Genomic DNA, 19,112 nt, shown 5'->3' with positions numbered 1-19,112 from the left:
ATCTTCAATAATTATTTTGTTTGATATTATGCTTTAATGGCTGTAGATTATATTTTTGTTTCTTATGTTATAAAATCAATTAAAAGATTTACAAACCATCACTGACCATCAGTAAGTACATTTTGATAGTGTAATGTAGAATAGAGGTAGTGCAGTTGAACAATAGACAGTGAACACCAGTTGATGTGCATAAAGTGAGGATAACTGATGTCATCCATACAGACAGTTCAAATACACAGTTATATAATAATTATATCATAATAAACTACTAGTGCAAAATAGGGTAAAACTACAAAAATAATGTAATAAGGCCAGAGGTGGAAAGTAATGAATTACATTTACTCAAGTTACTGTAATTGAGTAGATTTTATGAGTAATTTGTCATTTTTAAAGTAGTTTTTAAAATAGGGAATTTTACTTTTACTCAAGTAAATTGTGACACAAGTAATTTACTTTGCTACATTAGAAAACTCCCAATTACTGCAAAAAAAAAATGCTGGGAGAAAAAAAAAATAACGAGGAATAACGAGGCAATAACGTCCTCATGCAATACAAAATGTGCCCCACCGGACAGAGCTGTCAGCTTCAAAACTTCCACATCAAACCTGCGAAAGCATGTGGTGTAAGTACTTTTATCATTAAACAATCTGCTTAAATGTTAAAAAACATGTTAAAATAGCAGTTAAAGCACAGCAATGGCAAGTTAAAAAATAATAATGACCTGTAAAACTATAAAAATACAGTTTATAGTCACATATATATATGACCATAACTTTTTAACAGTAAAGAAAAAAATGGATGATAGAAACCTATGCCACTTGTTTTATGGGCTGGTCTGAATAAATACTGCCTGAAGGGCCAAATTATTATGTGGAATAATAGTTCATTAAAAACGATTGAATTTATGATTTGTTTTTACTTTTTTACATCAAATAATTAAAAGTAACTATGTAACTTTTACTCAAAGTACATTTTAAATTGAGTACTTTTTACTTTTACTCGAGTAGAATTTTAGCCAAGTAAAGGTACTTTTACTTAATTACAATTTTTCAGTACTTTTTCCACCTCTGAATAAGGCATCTCGGGGAGTGTGTCTGCAGAGAGGAGGTGTGTCCATGGAGCGACCTGAGTCTTTAATTTGCAGAGGTTTCATCTGTCATGTCATCTGCTGGTGTTGGTCCACTGTGTAAAGATGTGGGTTTCATTTTCCAGCAGGATTTTCTGTTTTTAGTGGCTGTAAGCCATAGCCATCAACAGTAAAATAATTAAATGCTTAAAATAGATCACTCTATGTTTAATACATTTATATAATATATGAGTTTCACATTTTTAACTGAGTTAGTGAAATAAAGTAACTTTTCAATGATATTCATTTTTTTTGAGATGCACTACTATACTTCAGACAGTAGTCTCGCTCAACACTCCAGTTCAGTAGGTGGCAGTAATGCTCTTTAATTGCTTAACAAGTAGAAGAAGAAGAAGAATACTCCAGTGAAGCACCTCGCCTCAGTAGGAGAAGAAACAAAGGTAAAACACAGCTTTCTGAGACAGTGCTCTTTATACTTTAAGAGTTCTGAGATGTTCTAATAAATATATAAATATATAAACTATGCTGTAGAATATATATGTTATTTTAGACCCATGTTTTAGCTGGATGAGCTAATGCTAGCTTATGTTTCTGTTCATTTAGTAATTATTCCAGCCTATTTTGTAGTTTCTTTTGATTAAATAAAAAAAAAGAAATCTCAGAATCTGGTGGCGTTTTCTTTTATAAGGCTGTTTTTTGTGTGAATATGTTCCCTGTTTTAGTGTGTTCTGGAGTTCAGTGTGAAGGAACAGATCTTTTTGTTTTATAAGCTACTTTAACAATACATTTAGAGACCACTTCAGTTTCTAAATCGATTTCTCTAATTTTGCTATTTATAGGTTTATGTTTGAGTAAAATGAACATTGTTGTTTTATTCTATAAACTACAGACAACATTTCTTCCAAATTCCAAATAAAAATTTGAGCATTTAGAGCATTTATTTGCAGAAAATCAGAAAATGAGAAATGGCTGAAATAGCAAAAAGGATGCAGAGCTTTCAGACCTCAAATAATGCAAAGAGTTCAGAAATCAATATTTGGTGGAATAATCCTGTTTTTTAATCACAGTTTTCTGTTTGCATCTTGGCATCGTGTTCTCCTCCACCAGTCTTACACACTGCTTTTGGATAACTTTATGCTGCTTTACTCCTGGTGCAAAAATTCAAGCAGTTCAGTTTGGTGGTTTGATGGCTTGTGATCATCCATCGTCCTCTTGATTATATTCCAGAGTTTTTCAATTTGATAAAATAAAAAAAATTATCATTTTTAACTGGTCTTTTTTTTTTCACAGAGCATGATGGAACATGATGAGGTACAAATGAGGTACACCTCATTTTAATGAGGGTACGTTGTTTTGTTTTGTTTTGTCTTGTCTTATCTTATTCAGCAGTTGTTATATTTTCTCGCAAACAATTTTAACTCTGATATTTTTATTTTTTTCTCCATTTCTTATCCAGAAATTCAAAGTTTACATTTGTTCAACATTTCTACAAATGTTAAGACGTTAAATGTGACAATATGGCGTCAAACAGCTGCGAAACTCTACAACCAGACTCTATTCAACAAACTCAAAGCGACACAGAGAAGAAACTCTTCAACTGCTTAGAGTGTGGCAGGGGTTTTAAATCGAGAGTTGGCTTCAAAAGCCATCAGATCCTTCACACCGGAGAGAAGCCGCATCGCTGCTCGGAGTGCGGGAAGAGCTTTGCTCATCGTAACAGCTTCGTAAAGCATCAGCGCATTCACACTGGAGAGAGACCGTACGACTGCTCAGAGTGCGGGAAGACTTTTCGCTATCTGAGTAATCTCCAAGCGCACCAGCGCCTTCACCTCGGAGAGAAGCCGTATTCCTGTTTAGAGTGCGGGAAGACGTTTAGCACTGATGGAAATCTTCAAACGCACTTGCGCGTTCACACTGGAGAGAAACCGTATTACTGCACAGTTTGCGGTAAGAGTTTTTCTCATCACATTAGCCTCAAAGCTCACCAGCTCCTTCACACAGGAGAGAAACCACATTGCTGTCCAGATTGTGGGAGAAGCTTTACATGGAAGTATGCTCTGGAAAGACATCAGCGCATTCACACTGGAGAAAAACCGTATGAATGCTCAGAGTGCGGAAAAAGCTTCACCGATTTGAGTAATTTCCAAGCGCACCAGCGCCTTCACACCGGAGACAAGCCTCATTCCTGTTTAGAGTGCGGAAAAAGATTCAACACTCAGAATCATCTCCAAACTCACCAGCGCGTTCACACTGGAGAGAAACCGTACTCCTGCTCAGAGTGCGGGATTAGCTTTGCTCAGCGTATTAATCTCAGAAACCACCAGAGAATTCACACTGGAGAGAAACCGTTCTCCTGCTCAGACTGTGGGAAGAGCTTTAACAGCCAGAGTAGCCTCATACAGCACCGGCGCACTCACACAGACGGAACGTACATCTGCTCAGAGTGTGGGAAGACTTTTACCATGCACCGTAATCTCAGAAAGCACCAGCGCCTTCATACAGGAGATAAACCGTTCTGCTGCTCAGAGTGCGGGAAGAGCTTTCGTCAGCGATGCCAGCTCCAAAAACACCAGCGAATTCACACCGGAGAGAAACCGTACTTGTGCCCGGAGTGTGGGAAGAGCTTTACACAGTTAAAATCCATCAACCAACACAAATGCCGTAGAAGTACTAATGAACTCACCTTGTCAATATGACATTTGTTTGTAAAAATTATAACAATAATATCTATTTTACTCCAAATTTGTAATTTCTATTTCTACACCTGTGTTATAGAATATTATGTCTGCATGGGTGGATCTACCGGGGTGGAACAGGGTGGCAGCTGCCACCCTAAAATAAAGCCTTGCCACCCCAGAATTAAAGGAACAGTTATTATGGCCAATTTGACATTTATGAGAGCAAATCTCCAATGCCAGACTGCAGTAAATTTTAACGAAATAAATTATAATGAAAGCACGGTGCTGGTATAATTGCGTTGCTGATTTTGAGCTTATAAAAACTTGCTAACTTTTGCTAACTACAACATATATTGTTTGCTAGGTCCAGTAATGTCAATTACATAGTAAGTAATGCGTTACTCTAATTTGTCCATTTTCCCAGTAATGAGAAATCTAATTAGATTAAATCAGATTAAAGTTACTTATTTAACTTTAAAACTTTAAAATGTTCCATAGTACATTTGTCTGTATGAGTTTGTAAATGGTAGCCCATGGCTATATATATATATATATATATATATATATATATATATATATATATATATATATATATATATATGCAGTACATATACGTCTGCCATATGTTTATATTTTTCTAAATCCGTCTGTAATGGTTATAAATCATGTTGGTGATGACAGAGCAGGCTCCCCTCTACCTGCACTCTCTCGTAAATGTCTATGTTCCCTCCCAGCCGCTGCTAATCTCCTCCAGTGAACATCACTGAGCTTTACCAAATGTTCACACAAAGCAATCCAGACTGTTCCAGGGTTCCTGCAGGTTCTTAAAACATTTTAAAATGGGTAATTAAGGTCTTAAATTGTCTTTATTTACTGTAAATTTGCTGTAGGTATTACATTTTCAGACTGTGCACATGCTAACTTTAGAGAACTAAGTTTATCGGAGAGCTAGCTAACATTAGCGGCAAGCTAGCTGACATACTAACGTTAGCAGCGTTATTTAGCTACATTACTGAGCAGAGAACTAAGGTTAGCGACGCGCTAGATAACATAGTAATATTAGCAGCAAGCTAGCTAACATGCTAACACAACTTTAGTAGCAAGTTAGCTCTGTTACCGGGAAGAAAACTAATGTTAGCGGCAAGCTAGCTAACATTAGCGGTGAGCTAGCTAACATAGAAACGTTGGCAGCAAGTTAGCTACATTAAGTTTTGATTCCCATGACAACAAAAGCTCTGAAGTGAAATGTCTTTCCTCTATTTCAGGAGTTTTTAACCTGTTTTGCTGTGCAACCCCTTTTTTTTAGGTTCAAAATATTCTGCACCACGACTTACCCAACTTAACTTGAGTCATTTAATTAGGTTGTAATAAGTTATCCATCTATTTGTACTTCTGTGGTTCTAACAGGAGGTGCAGTTTGTTGAAATCTGAGTGAGATTGAATTGTTCCTTCTCTGATATAATTTAAAAAAAAAGGTAATAAATTTCACTTCTGTAGAATTAAATGCTAGAATTTGTTATTCACCACATGTAACATATGATAAATACTAAATAAAGATATTAAGAAAATCAAAGGATTGTTAAATGGTTTTCCTATTCATTCATTATGTATGTATATTATCTATATACAACCAAATATATATATATTATATTTGCTTGTATATGGACAAGAGTTTGGAGTGTTTAAAATATTTTTTAAAAAATCGTCAATCATTAGTATCAAGTGATATTACTGTGGCATGTTGGAGTAATGGAGGTCAATCCGTGTATCATTCGTTCATTTGATATTCAATTGAGAATCAAAATCGGAAAATTAAAAAACCAATTCGTTTTTTCGTTTTTGAATATAATACCAAAAAACGAATAACGGCTTGTATTTTGTATTTTTATTTGGTTATCCAAACAAAAATTGGAAATTTAAAAAACGGACCAGGAGCCGAATTTGATTTTGATTTTGAACTTGACCCATTTGTGTGCCCCGGAAGTTACTGATTTGTTTATTCTTGGTGGGTTTCTGTTGCGCGGGAGTTCACTGCAGTGTTATCTACACAGTCTGTATTGCTGTAGGCAGCATGGCCGGACTGGAACCACATTCTGGCCTAATTAAAGATCTTTTTGAAGGTGGTAAGACGCATGAAGAGATTTCGTGCACGTTGCAGCAAATGGGGATCCAGCGATGTTCTGCAATGAGTGTTAGAAGGTTCTGTGTTCAACACGACCTTAAGCGAAAAAGACATGTATTTTCTGTTGTCATATCGTCTTCTTTCACTGCAACGCGTTTAGTTCCTCTGAACAAGATAAAACTCTCCATCCTCAACTCCATCCAAAGCCTACAGCAATACAGACTGTGTAGATAACACTGCAGTGAACTCCCGCGCAACAGAAACCCACCAAGAATAAACAAATCAGTAACTTCCGGGGCACACAAATGGGTCAAGTTCAAAATCAAAATCAAATTCGGCTCCTGGTCCGTTTTTTAAATTTCCAATTTTTGTTTGGATAACCAAATAAAAATACAAAATACAAGCCGTTATTCGTTTTTTGGTATTATATTCAAAAACGAAAAAACGAAAAAACGAATTGGTTTTTTAATTTTCCGATTTTGATTCTCAATTGAATATCAAATGAACGAATGATACACGGATTGAGGTCAAACTTAGGAAAATGTCCATTTGGTTTTGGTTTTCCAGATTTTGGACTCCTGTAAAACCAGCAAATCAAACTGTTATGATATTAAAACATAAAGTTATTAAAGCAGCCATTCCATCATATTGATAATGTAAGTATTAACACAAGTGATACCCCCCGTTCGGTGGGGGTTCTGTATTCTGTATTTTCTATATTTAATGTTTTGCCTGATTCTTTGTCCTGTGATCATGTTTCTGTAAAGCTGCTTTGTGTTAACACCAGTTGTAAAAAGTGCTATAATAAAATACATTTGATTGGTTTGATATTACTGTAGCATTTTGGAGTAATGGTAGGTCAAATTTAGGAAAAATGTATATTCATTTTTGCATAAACCAGAGTTCAAAGTCCTATACAACCAGCAAATTAAACTGTTATCAAAGGGAAAATATATAATTCTTTAAGAAGCCTTTCTGTACTATTAATAACAGAAGTATCAAGTAAAATTACTGTAGCATGTTGGAATAATGGGAGGTCAAACCTAGGAAAAAGCCCATTTGGCTTTGCATAAACCTGAATTTGGAGTCCTATAAAACCAACAAATTAAACTTTTATTAAATGAAAACATAAAATTATTAAAGAAGCCTTTCTATACTATTAATAACAGAAGTATCAAGTAAAATTACTGTAGAATTTTGGAGTAATGGGAGGTCAAACCTAGGAAAAATGCCCATTCGGTTTTGCATAAACCTGAATTTGGACTCCTATAAAACAAGCAAATCAAATTGTTATTAAATAAAAACATACAATTCTTAAATAAGCCTTTCTATACTATTATTGACAGAAGTATCAAGTAATATTACTGTAGAATATTGGAGTAATGGGATGTTAAACATAGGAAAAATGCCCATTCTGTTTTGCATAAATCTGAATTTGGAGTCCTATAAAACAAGCAAATCAAATTGTTATTAAATAAAAACATACAATTCTTAAAAAAGCCTGTCTATACTATTAATGTCGGAAGTTTCAAGTGATATTACTGTAGCATTTTGGAGTAATGGGATGTTAAACATAGGAAAAATGCCCATTCGGTTTTGCATATACACAAATTTAGAGTCCTATAAAACCAGCGAATCAAATTGTTATTAAATGAGAACATAAAATTCTTAAAGTAGCCTTTCTATACTATTAATATCGTAAGTATCAAGTGACATTACTGTAGCATTTTGGAGTAATGGGATGTTAAACTTAGGAAAAATGCCCATTCTGTTTTGCATAAATCTGAATTTGGAGTCCTATAAAACCAGCAAATCAAATTGTTATTAAATAAAAACATACAATTCTTTAAAAAGCCTGTCTATACTATTAATATCGGAAGTATCAAGTGACATTACTGTAGCATTTTGGAGTAATGGGATGTTAAACTTAGGAAAAATGCCCATTCTGTTTTGCATAAACCTGAATTTGGAGTCCTATAAAACCAACCAATCAAATGTTTATCAAATAAAAACATAAAATTCTCAAAGTATCCTTTGTATACTATTAATATCGTGAAATTACTGTAGCATTTTGGAGAAATAGGAGGTCAAACTTGGGAAAAAAATATATTTTGACATACTGTTTGGTGTAGTACCCTTTATTGAACGTTAGGGGCAGCATTACACCACTGCTGAACCCAACCTCACAAGAAGAAGAAGAGGAAGGAGGAGAAGAGCTGGATTAGCAAAGAAGGTAAAAACAAAGAGCTCTTCAGTGCTGGATTTACTGCTTTATTCATTATTTTATGCAGTTACAGATATTCCTGAGATGTTAAGAGGTCTTGAGGTGTTGGTGTAAGCATTAGGCTACACTAAAATGTATTCTGTAATCCAGTCAGGGATTGTTCCTGGTAAATGGTTTGACTCTGTATTAAACCTGTGGAAATCTTTATTAAGAATGTGGTTGATTTTAGGACTAAGCTTAATCCTGGTCTGGAAACTCTTCTATTAAAGGGCTGTTTTGGTGTTTTGGCGTTTGAATTGTTTTTTTGTGCACATCATTTCATTTTATTAAAGCTATGGCTTTTCCACAGAGAAAATCAACATAGACATTTAACTAATCTGAGCTTTCTGAGACGAGCCTGGTTCATTCTGTTCCATTTCAGTTATACAAAAGACCTGCAGATCTTTAAAAAGTCTTAAGTTCATCTTAAAACCAATTAAAAATACTAGGGGTGGGCAATATGGCCCTCAATTTATATCACAATATTTCAAGGGTATTTCTGTGATAATGATATTTCTTGGCGATATAACAAAACATTGAATTCATACAATAGACATGTAGAATCACTTTCCCTAAAATACTGCAACTTTTTGCCTAAATATTTTTATTTCAATCACAAAATATATATATATTTTTCTTTAAAAACATGAATAAAGATCTTTAAAAAGTCTTGAAATTCATCTGAAAAATGGCTTAAAAATACCGAGTAAATACTAGGGGTGGGCAAAAACTAAAAAAATATATGAAGACTGTATTCTCAAATTGCCATAATGTACGTATTTTTTCTTAAAATGTTAAAATTTTATTCTCAGTTTGCCATACCATACATCTGTTTTCTTAAAATATTGCAACTTTATTTTTAAATTACCATGTCGTTCATCTTTTTTCTTGAAATATTACGACTTTTTTCTCACATTTCCATACCGTATATGCCTTTTTTTGAATATTACAACTTTATTCTTAAATTGCCATACTGTATACATCTTTTTTTTAATGTTACGATTTTATTCTCAAATTGTTATACTGTACATCTTTGTTCTTGAAATATTACAACTTTATTCTCAAATTGCCATACTGTATATGCCTTTTTTTAAATATTACATCTTTATTCTTAAATTGCCATACCATACACATCTTTTTTTCTTGAAATATTACAATTTTATTCTCAAATTGACATACCGTACGTCTTTTTTCTTGAAATACTACGGTATTCCTAAATTTCCATACCATACACGTCTTTTTTTAAATGTTACAATTTTATTCTCAAATTACTGTACCAATTTTTTTCTTAAAATGTTACTCTTTTTTTCTTAAATTGCTATACTGTATGTGTTTTTCCTTTAAATGTTTCTTCTCAGATTGCCATACTGTACGTCTTTTGTCTTGAAATATTACAACTTTACTCTTAAATAGCCATACCATACACGTCTTTTTTTCTTGAAACATTACGACGGCATTCTGAAAATTGCCATTCCGTACGTATTTTGTCTTGAAATATTTAGACTTTTTTTCTCAAATTGCCATACTGTACGTCTTTTTTTTTTATATTACGACTATATTCTCAAATTGCCATTCAGTACGTGTTTTTTCTTGAAATATTACAAAATATTCCTCAAGTGCAGCTACAAAGACGATCAAAAGCGCTATGATGGTGAAACTGGCTCTCATCAGGATATATGGAGATATTTGGAGTGCATTATTATTAGTATCATGACAATCTGGATTATTGACTTCTGCTACAAATCTGATAAAGTTCTTGTATTTTTTAACATCTCAGTTATTAGGGGTGTGCTATATTATATGAAATGCAATAATACAATTTTCATTTTGTTACAGTAGTGTATTCTTGAATTTTTTTTTTTTTTTTAATTCAGGGTTTTGTCATATCGCTAAGAGTATCATTATCGCAAAAAATACCATAAAATATTGTGATATTATTTCAGTGACATATAGTGCCCACCCCTAGTAGGAAAAGATATATGGCGGCTTTCCTTTGACTTTTCACTCACCATCTATTTTCTTTTGTTCTTTTTCAGAAGTACAAAGTGTGTATATATGTATATATATATATATATATATATAAACACACATATATTCCTCTACAAACCCATCAGACAGCTGGAATAAGAGGACTTTAAATGTGACAATATGGCGTCTAACATCTGTGAGACTCTCCAATCAAACCCTGTTGAACAAATACAACAGATACAGAACGATGGTGAGAAAAAGAAGGCTGTTCAGTGCTCTGAGTGTGGAAAGAGCTTCACTACGCAAATCGGCCTCAAAAATCACCAACTCCTCCACACTGGAGAGAAGCCCTATAGCTGCTCAGAGTGTGGGAAGAGCTTTGCTCAACAAAACAGCCTCAAAAACCACCAGCTCGTTCACACAGGAGAGAAACTGTACAGCTGCTTAGAGTGTGGGAAGAGCTTTACGCGAAAGTACGTCCTCGAGCGACACCAGCTCGTTCACACTGGAGAAAAGCCGTACGAGTGCCTGGAATGTGGGCGAAGCTTTCGTCACCTGAATAATTTCCAAGCTCACCAGCGCCTTCATGCAGGAGATAAACCGTATTCCTGCTTAGAGTGCGGGAAAAGGTTTAATATCCAGAATCATCTCCAAACTCACCTTCGTGTTCACACTGGAGAGAAACCGTATTACTGCTCAGAGTGTGGGAAGAGCTTTGTTCAGCATATTCATCTCCAAAACCACCAGAGAATTCACACTGGAGAGAAACCGTTCTCCTGCTCAGACTGTGGGAAGAGTTTTAATAATCAGGGAACTCTACAAACTCATCAGCACACTCACTCTGGAGAGAAATATATCTGCTCAGAGTGTGGGAGGAGCTTTACTCTACCTAGTAATCTCAGAAAGCACCAGCGTCTTCACACAGGAGATAAACCGTTCTGCTGCTCAGAGTGTGGGAAGAGTTTCCGCCAACACTGTCAACTCCAAGCACACCAGAGAATTCACCGAGATGAGAAACCGTATTCCTGCACTGAGTGCGGGAAGAGCTTCAGGCAGATAGGCTCTGTTAAAGCACACAAATGTAATAAGAACTCTGATGAACTCGCCTTGTCAAAAGCATGATTTCTTAGCATGATTACAGGTTTGTTTTAATTTGTATTTATTGCTTGGGTGGACAAAACAACCTTAAAGGTTCAATTCATCATTTTTTCATTTATTTTAAAATGTCTAGTAGTGCTGTGCGATATGACGATAAATATGGTGGGGGCGATAAAAAAAGTGTAGGGCTGCAGCTATCGATTATTTTAGTAATCGAGTACTCTACTGAAAAATCGATTCAATTAATTGAGTAATCGGATAAAACATATTCATTTGCTTAAAGAGTAATTAAAAATACACAAGAAAAAAACAAGACTTTTCACTTATAATAATGAATGACCAATTGATTTATTGATTTCCTTTTTTAGATAAGTTGTATTTTTAAATTCACAACATACATTTCCAAACCGCAAACACAAATAGAAATAAATAAAGGAATAATAATAATTTAATAATTAGTACTTTAATAAATTAAGTTAAATTATTTTCACAATAATCGAGTAATCTACTGAAAAAGCTATTCTATTAATCGAGTACTCGGATAAAACATATTTGTTTGCTTAAAGAGTAATTAAAAATACACAAGAAAAAAACAAGACATTTCACTTAATAATAAATAACCAATTGATTTCCTTTTTTAGATAAGTTATATTTTTTAATTCACAACATACATTTCCAAACCGCAAACACAAATAGAAATAAAAAAGGAATAATAATAATTTAATAATTAGTACTTTAATAAATGAAGTTACATTTTTTTAACAAAGATTTCTTGTAAGTATCAAAACTATAGGGAATTAATCAATAAAAATCATAAACATTTGCATTATGTTGTGCATCTTAATAACCAGTTTGCCTCACTAATGTATTAATTTATAAACTCCTCAGCGCTGTGTTAAGCCTGTATCAAAGCCAGAATTGTCTGTTTTTATAAACTAACCACACAATAGACATTATTTCTAAAAATCAGCGCTCCACAGCGCTGTCTTTCTGTTATAAAGGTACATTTAATGTTAATCTCACTGATTTGTTATGAGTTATATTAACCTTCTCTCAGCTTCAGCGCTAATGTATCCTCGGTTGAGAGGGTGCAGCATTAAAGACCTGGGGCCTTATGTACGCCATTTTTCACTCTCACGGTCAGATGTACTAAATTTGACCAGAACGTGAGAAAGTGCGTTCCCCCATGGCACTTTCATTTCAGGCGTACGCCTTTTTTTGTGTGTATATTTTGTGTTTTTGTCATTTGGCGATGCATTAAAATTACAACTATTAAGATATCCTTTATGCACACATTGTAGTAAGCATTATTGGGTAAAATAAAGTCAGTTAATCAGACAATTTCATTGGCTTACAGAAATAATCATTCAACGTGTTTCCACTTATCCTAGATCATATAAACATGCATAAAAGTTTGTGCTGGAGTTGTTGGATATGGCAGTGTTGGCATTAGTGGAAAATATTGTTAATGGCCAAATTCACTGAGAGCACATTTGCCGTGACCATTATGTTTTTTGGCTCATGATGATGACTGGCTTATAAGCCATTTTAGATTTCCAAGAGCATAGGAGGATAAGAAAACGTGCGTGATGTGTGGCTTCTTGGTAAGCAACTCATTTAAAGCATTTAAATGCAAGCATTTATTATCCAACTTCGAATAATACAATTTAAAACATGGGTAATTATACGCTAAGCATAAATAATAATAATAATATCAACAATAATAATTATTATTATTATTACATTATACTCTGTGTAATTGAGGGAGGAGTCGTGGCAGGTGTGATGTTTTCGTGCGCTTGATTTCAGGTTGATTGCGATGTACTAAGAGAAAGTACGTGTGATTCTGCCTACGCACGATTTGATAAATCCTGATTTTTTTGTGCGGACGGAATTTTTCAGGTCTGAACGTACGGAACATTTTAGTAGGAAGTCCACACAAGTCTTAGTACACGAGGCCCCTGCTGTTGTGGGAGGCAAGAGCCACGCTGCACCGAATACACGCTGTCCAGCCTAAAATGCTCCATTATTATTGCCCTTTTTCCTCGTAAGTTGTCGCTCTTTTCCCTCGGCGCTAACTAAAAACCTCCGCTGCCTACTCCTTTTTTTTTTTTTAAGTTTTTTAATTAAATAAACGATTACTCAGGAGGCTACGATGAAATGTATTGGCATGGTCACTTTGCATAAACTCGGTTTATATAAGTGATAATAATTCACACAAAAAAAAAAGCTTCATAATGTGGTTTTGCGACACGACTCTGCTTTACATTATTTGACGGACACTTATGGTTCTTTAAAAAAAAAAATAGTTACTGCATCTACCTCACCTGTTTTCATTTGATATATATATATATATATATATATATATATATTGCTGCACTAAAAGGTAGTAATTCTCATTTGTGAAAGTGTGGTTTAATGTCACTTTGAATTAAAGTTGGAAAAAAGTAAGCAATGATATTATTTTTTCATATTTTTAGAAGAATAACTAAAAAAAATATATACTCAAATGTATACTTATATCATGATATATATCGTTATCGTGATATAAAAAATTCGTATCGTGATATATGATTTTTCCCATATCGCCCAGCACTAGTCTCTAGTATGAATGAACGCCATGTGAGCTGTTTTTTGTGACAAAAAAGTGATCAGGTATAACGCTGTTTTAGTCCAGTGGAGGAGTGGGATAAATATTCATGCATGCAAACATATCGCCTCTGATTGGCTAACAGCAATGCGACACCAGGAGGGAGCGAGACGAACAACAGATCTTCTTGGGGTGTTGTCTTCTTCATGATAGAAAGCTTGATATCGACATTACACCATATATCTATCTACACTTGTGAGCGCAACTGTTTGCCTATTAAAGGGAGAAAGGTGTCTTTTGTACAGTATTTATAGCATTTAAATGTTCAATAATACACCAATAAAGCATGATATTATGACTGCCTTCTTTCTACACCCTGTTTCTGTTAATTTTTCATCTTCACGGATCATATAGGACACTTTGTAGTTGTTTAATAATTACAGACTGTAGTCTTCTGTTTCTTTTGCATATATGTAAACATATTCTGTTGTATATTAATATATACAGCTCTGGAAAAAAAGGCCACTTAAAAATTATGAGTTTCTTTGATTTAACAAAATTGAAAACCTCTGGAATATAATCAAGAGGAAGATGGATGATCACAAGCCATCAAACCAAACTGAACTGCTTGAATTTTTGCACCAGGAGAAAACGCATAAAGTTATCCAAAAGCAGTGTGTAAGACTGGTGGAGGAGAACATGATGCATGAAAACAGCAATTAAAAAAACAGGGTTATTCCACCAAATACCGATTTCTGATCTCTTAAAACTTTATGAATATAAACTTGTTTTCTTTGCATTATTTGCTCTGCATCTTTTTTGTTATTTCAGCCATTTCTCATTTTCTGCAAATAAATGCTCTAAATGGCAATATATTTATTTGGAATTTGGGAGAAATGTTGTCTGTATTTTATAAAATAAAACAACAATGTTCATTTTACTCAAACTTATACCTATAAATAGCAAAATCAGAGAAACTGATTCAGAAACTAAAGTGGGCATTTAATTTTTTCCAGAGCTGTATATAAGTAAAGTGAGCGTTATTGTTCCTCTATATGTGTAATAGTGTGTTAATTCAGAGTAAATCTTGAAAAATGTACAGTAATAGCCAAAAATACAGACATACTTTCTCATTTAATGTGTTTCTTTGTTTTATTTATTTTCTACATTGTAGAATTTAATATTAAAGACATGAACAGTTATGGGATACATATGGAATTCTGTATTAAACAGTAAAAAGTGTTTATCCTCCACATTAATCCCCTGATCTAAACCTGATGAAATGAGACGGTGATTTGAGGTGATTTAATTGGGATGAGCTGGAGCTTCACAGCGTGAAGGCAAAGCAACAACTATTGTTCAGCACCTCCAGGAACTCCTTATTTCAAGATGCTGAGAAAACTATTCCAGGTGACTCTCCCTCATGAAGAGACTGAGATTAAAATACCAAGAGTCTGCAGATCTGTCCTCAAAGAGAAATTGGATACTTATACAGAAGAATCTAAAATAAAAAATATATTCTGGTTTATTTAACACTTATTATTTATAGAATAATTTAGCTTGTGTTCCTGTAGAGCTTTAATAAAGTCTTCAATATTAAATTTACAATGTAAAAAAAATCATACAAAGAAAGAAACACATTAAAAGAGAGAGAAGAGGTGTGTTTAAACTTTAGACTGGCACTCTGGTGTAGTACCCTTTATTAACAGTGAGGGGGCAGCAATACACAACAACACAGCCCCCAGTCATACCAGAAGAAGAAGGAGCTAAGCTAGGTGGGTTAGCACTGAAGGTAAAAACAGTGTTTTTATACTATTTTTAGCCTTGAGTTCATTATTTCCCCAGGTCCCTTATATCATAGGAATTCTGTGATGTTCCTAAAGATAATAAAAATGATGAACTCGTTAGGCTAAAGCAGGTAAATTATAATGTAGAGCCAGATTTAGCTGGATAAGCTAATGCTAGTTTCTGTCTCTGTGGGTTTTCTTAATGTTATTACTGTATAATAACAATAGTATTATGTTGGGCTTTACACAAGACTGGAAAACAACTATTGGCAGTATTAATTTTGCTGTTTAGAACTAATATTTATTAAATGTAATCTTAATATTTACAGCTCTGGAAAAAAATAATAAAGAGAGCACTTCAGTTTGAATCAGTTTCTCTGATTTAGCTATTTATAGGTTTATGTTTAAAATGAACTTTGTTGTTTTATTCTATAAACTACAAAAAACATTTCTCTCGAATTCCTAAAAATAAGAATATTGTGATTTAGAGCATTTTCTTTTTGCAGAAAATGAGAAATGGCTGAAATAACAAAAAAGTTGCAGAGCTTTCAGACCTCAAATAATGCAAAAAAAAAAAAAGAGTTAATATTCATAAAGTTTTAAGGGAGTAACCTTGTTTTTTTAATAACAGTTTTCATGCATCTTGGAATGTTCTCTTCCTCCAGTCTTACACACTGCTTTTGGATAACTTTATGCCTTTACTCCTGGTGCAAAAAAATAAGCAGTTCTGTTTGGTTTGATGGCTTGTGATCATCCATCTTCCTCTTGATTATATTCCAGAGGTTTTCAATTTGGTATAATCAAAGTAACTCATAATTTTTAAGTGGTTTCTATTTTTTTCCAGAGCTGTATTTGCCACACTGTCTTGTTAGCCTTGGATTGAGTTTAGTAATACATTTTTTTTTTCAATAAATCTGAAATGTAAAAAGCTCGGAGGAAAGCACAGCGACTCGGTTCTGATACATCAGCTCACAGACGCAGCCTTGTGCTGATCCACATCACCCTAGGAGCAATGAGGGGAGAGAGCACCATCTACTGTACTGTACCCACCCAGAGAGAGCAAAGTCAGTTGTGCTCTTTCGGGACTCCGGCAGCTGATGGCAAGCTGCATTCACTGATAGATTCACTGATAAGTGTTTTTCTTAAAGCTATACAGCTGTTTAGTCCCATTCCATTGAGTTCCCTTCACTGCATTGTGTGCGTGGTAAAGCTCTTACCTTCACTATTAAACATACTTCTGAGTTCTACTGTTGTTTTTCTATTATTTAAACATCATCATCATTCAAGATGATGTTTCCCCACTGTCCCTCCACTTTTTAATTGGCAGCTTGATGAGCTCATGTATTGAATCCACAATCTTACTGTTGATGGTACATTGCTCTAACTAATGTATGTACAAGTTCACAGCTATGTTTTTTTTTATGTGTGTTTCAAGTCAATTACATTAATTAAGATTTTTTTGTTTTGTTGAACATTGTAGTTACAGGGGTTGGAAATTGAAACTGAAACACCTGTTTTAAACCACAATAAACAGGAAACAGGAGAGTTGAGGGGCACATTGAATTTTGCCGTGATTTGATCTGCCGTGGTTTTATGTTTTTTTGGATACAATCCGGGTTAGCGCCCGAACATCCCTTTCAGACAGCTTCCTCTTACAGCGTCCACAGTTAATCCTGTTGGATGTGGTTGGTCCTTCTTGGTGGTATGCTGACATTACCCTGGATACCGTGGCTCTTGATACATCACAAAGACTTGCTGTCTTGGTCACAGATGCTCCAGCAAGACGTGCACCAACAATTTGTCCTCTTTTGAACTCCGGTATGTCACCCATAATGTTGTGTGCGTTGCAATATTTCGAGCAGAACTGTGCTCTTACCCTGCTAATTGACCCTTCACACTCTGCTCTTACTGGTGCAATGTGCAATTAATGAAGATTGGCCAACAGGTGGCTCCAATTTAGCCATGAATCCTCCCACACTAAAATGATAACAGGTGTTTCAGTTTCATTGTCCAACCCCTGTAGCTGTAGTCCACAACATTTATTATAGGTTTTGTTGTAATGTATATTTTACTTCTTTTCTGTTTCAGAAGTATAAATATGCTCTATAGACTGGAAAAAATAAGACATTAAATGTTTTAAATGAGTATGGCATCTTCCAACGGCGACACTCTACAATCAAACACTGTTCAACAAACCCAGAACGATGTAGAGAAGAACATTCTCCGCTGCTCAGAGTGTGGAAAAGGTTTTGCTACAAAAACTGGCCTCAAAAAACACAAGTTTCTTCACACAGGAGAGAAGCCGTACAGCTGCTCTGAGTGCGGGAAGAATTTCGCTCATCGAAACAGCTTCAAAAGACATCAACGTGTTCATACAGGCGAGAGGCCGTACGACTGCTCAGAGTGTGTGAAGAGTTTCCGATACCTAAATCATCTCCAAGAGCACCAGCGCCTTCATGCAGGAGATAAACCGTATTCCTGTTTAGAGTGTGGAAAAAGATTTAATACTCAGAATCATCTGCAGACTCACCTTCGTGTTCACACTGGAGAGAAACCGTATTACTGCTCAGAGTGTGGGAAGAGCTTTGTTCAGCATATTCATCTCCAAAACCACCAGAGAATTCACACTGGAGAGAAACCGTTCTCCTGCTCAGACTGTGGGAAGAGTTTTAATAATCAGGGAACTCTACAAACTCATCAGCACACTCACTCTGGAGAGAAATATATCTGCTCAGAGTGTGGGAGGAGCTTTGCTCTACCTAGTAATCTCAGAAAGCACCAGCGTCTTCATACAGGAGATAAACCGTTCTGCTGCTCGGAGTGTGGGAAGAGTTTCCGCCAACACTGTCAACTCCAAGCACACCAGAGAATTCACACCGGAGAGAAACCGTATTCCTGCACTGAGTGTGGGAAGAGCTTCAGGCAGATAGGCTCTGTTAAAGCACACAAATGCAGTAGGAACACTAATGAAGTCAAATCAAGTCAAGTGAAGTAGTTTTTTATTGCTAATACAGCATATCGTCACTGTCCAATGAAAAACAAGTATCTTCATTGTGGACGATTTTTAATTTACTACATATTTTAAACAGACAAACTATTTATTACACTGTGCCAATATTTCTTGATGAACGGACCAATAGAAATACTTCAGAATTACCTGAGATAAACTCTTTTTACTTTGACTTCCTTGAAATCTCAGAAGGTGCCAGTGCCTTCAGTAGAGTAGGTGGAATTAAAGTGGCTATGACAATGCAAGTAAGTATAATCAGTGGTGCAGGTATGAGGCGTGTGAGTGCATATCAGTTCTGAACTTCTACTACTACTACTGCAAATTTGTTGTAATATTTATTGTACTCACAATAATTTTATACATGTGTAATTCTGCTAATAAAAACAGTTTTTATTATTGTTTATTAAGATTTTGTCTTGTGGTTTGTAAGCCTGAATTATACTATTTGTGCTGATATATTCTGTGACACGACCTAAAGCTGTCTGAGTTACCGTGCCAAGATTATAAAG

At 34.7% G+C, this 19,112-nt stretch overlaps 1 protein-coding gene across 1 annotated transcript; it reads left to right on the top strand.

The window, feature by feature from the left end:
* Positions 1-1,007: 1,007 nt before the first annotated feature.
* LOC107197047 (zinc finger protein 850) lies at positions 1,008-19,010 on the top strand. The gene is made up of 6 exons (XM_049482753.1): positions 1,008-1,527; positions 2,378-2,430; positions 2,544-3,773; positions 5,173-5,180; positions 10,279-11,007; positions 18,353-19,010. The coding sequence occupies exons 3-6, from the start codon at positions 2,605-2,607 to the stop codon at positions 18,586-18,588; spliced, it is 2,142 nt and encodes a 713-aa protein (XP_049338710.1). The 5' UTR covers positions 1,008-1,527; positions 2,378-2,430; positions 2,544-2,604; the 3' UTR covers positions 18,589-19,010.
* Positions 19,011-19,112: the final 102 nt, after the last annotated feature.

Source organism: Astyanax mexicanus, chromosome 8, assembly GCF_023375975.1.
Source record: "Astyanax mexicanus isolate ESR-SI-001 chromosome 8, AstMex3_surface, whole genome shotgun sequence".
NCBI lineage: Eukaryota > Metazoa > Chordata > Actinopteri > Characiformes > Acestrorhamphidae > Astyanax > Astyanax mexicanus.
This window is presented reverse-complemented; position numbering and strand designations above follow the sequence as displayed.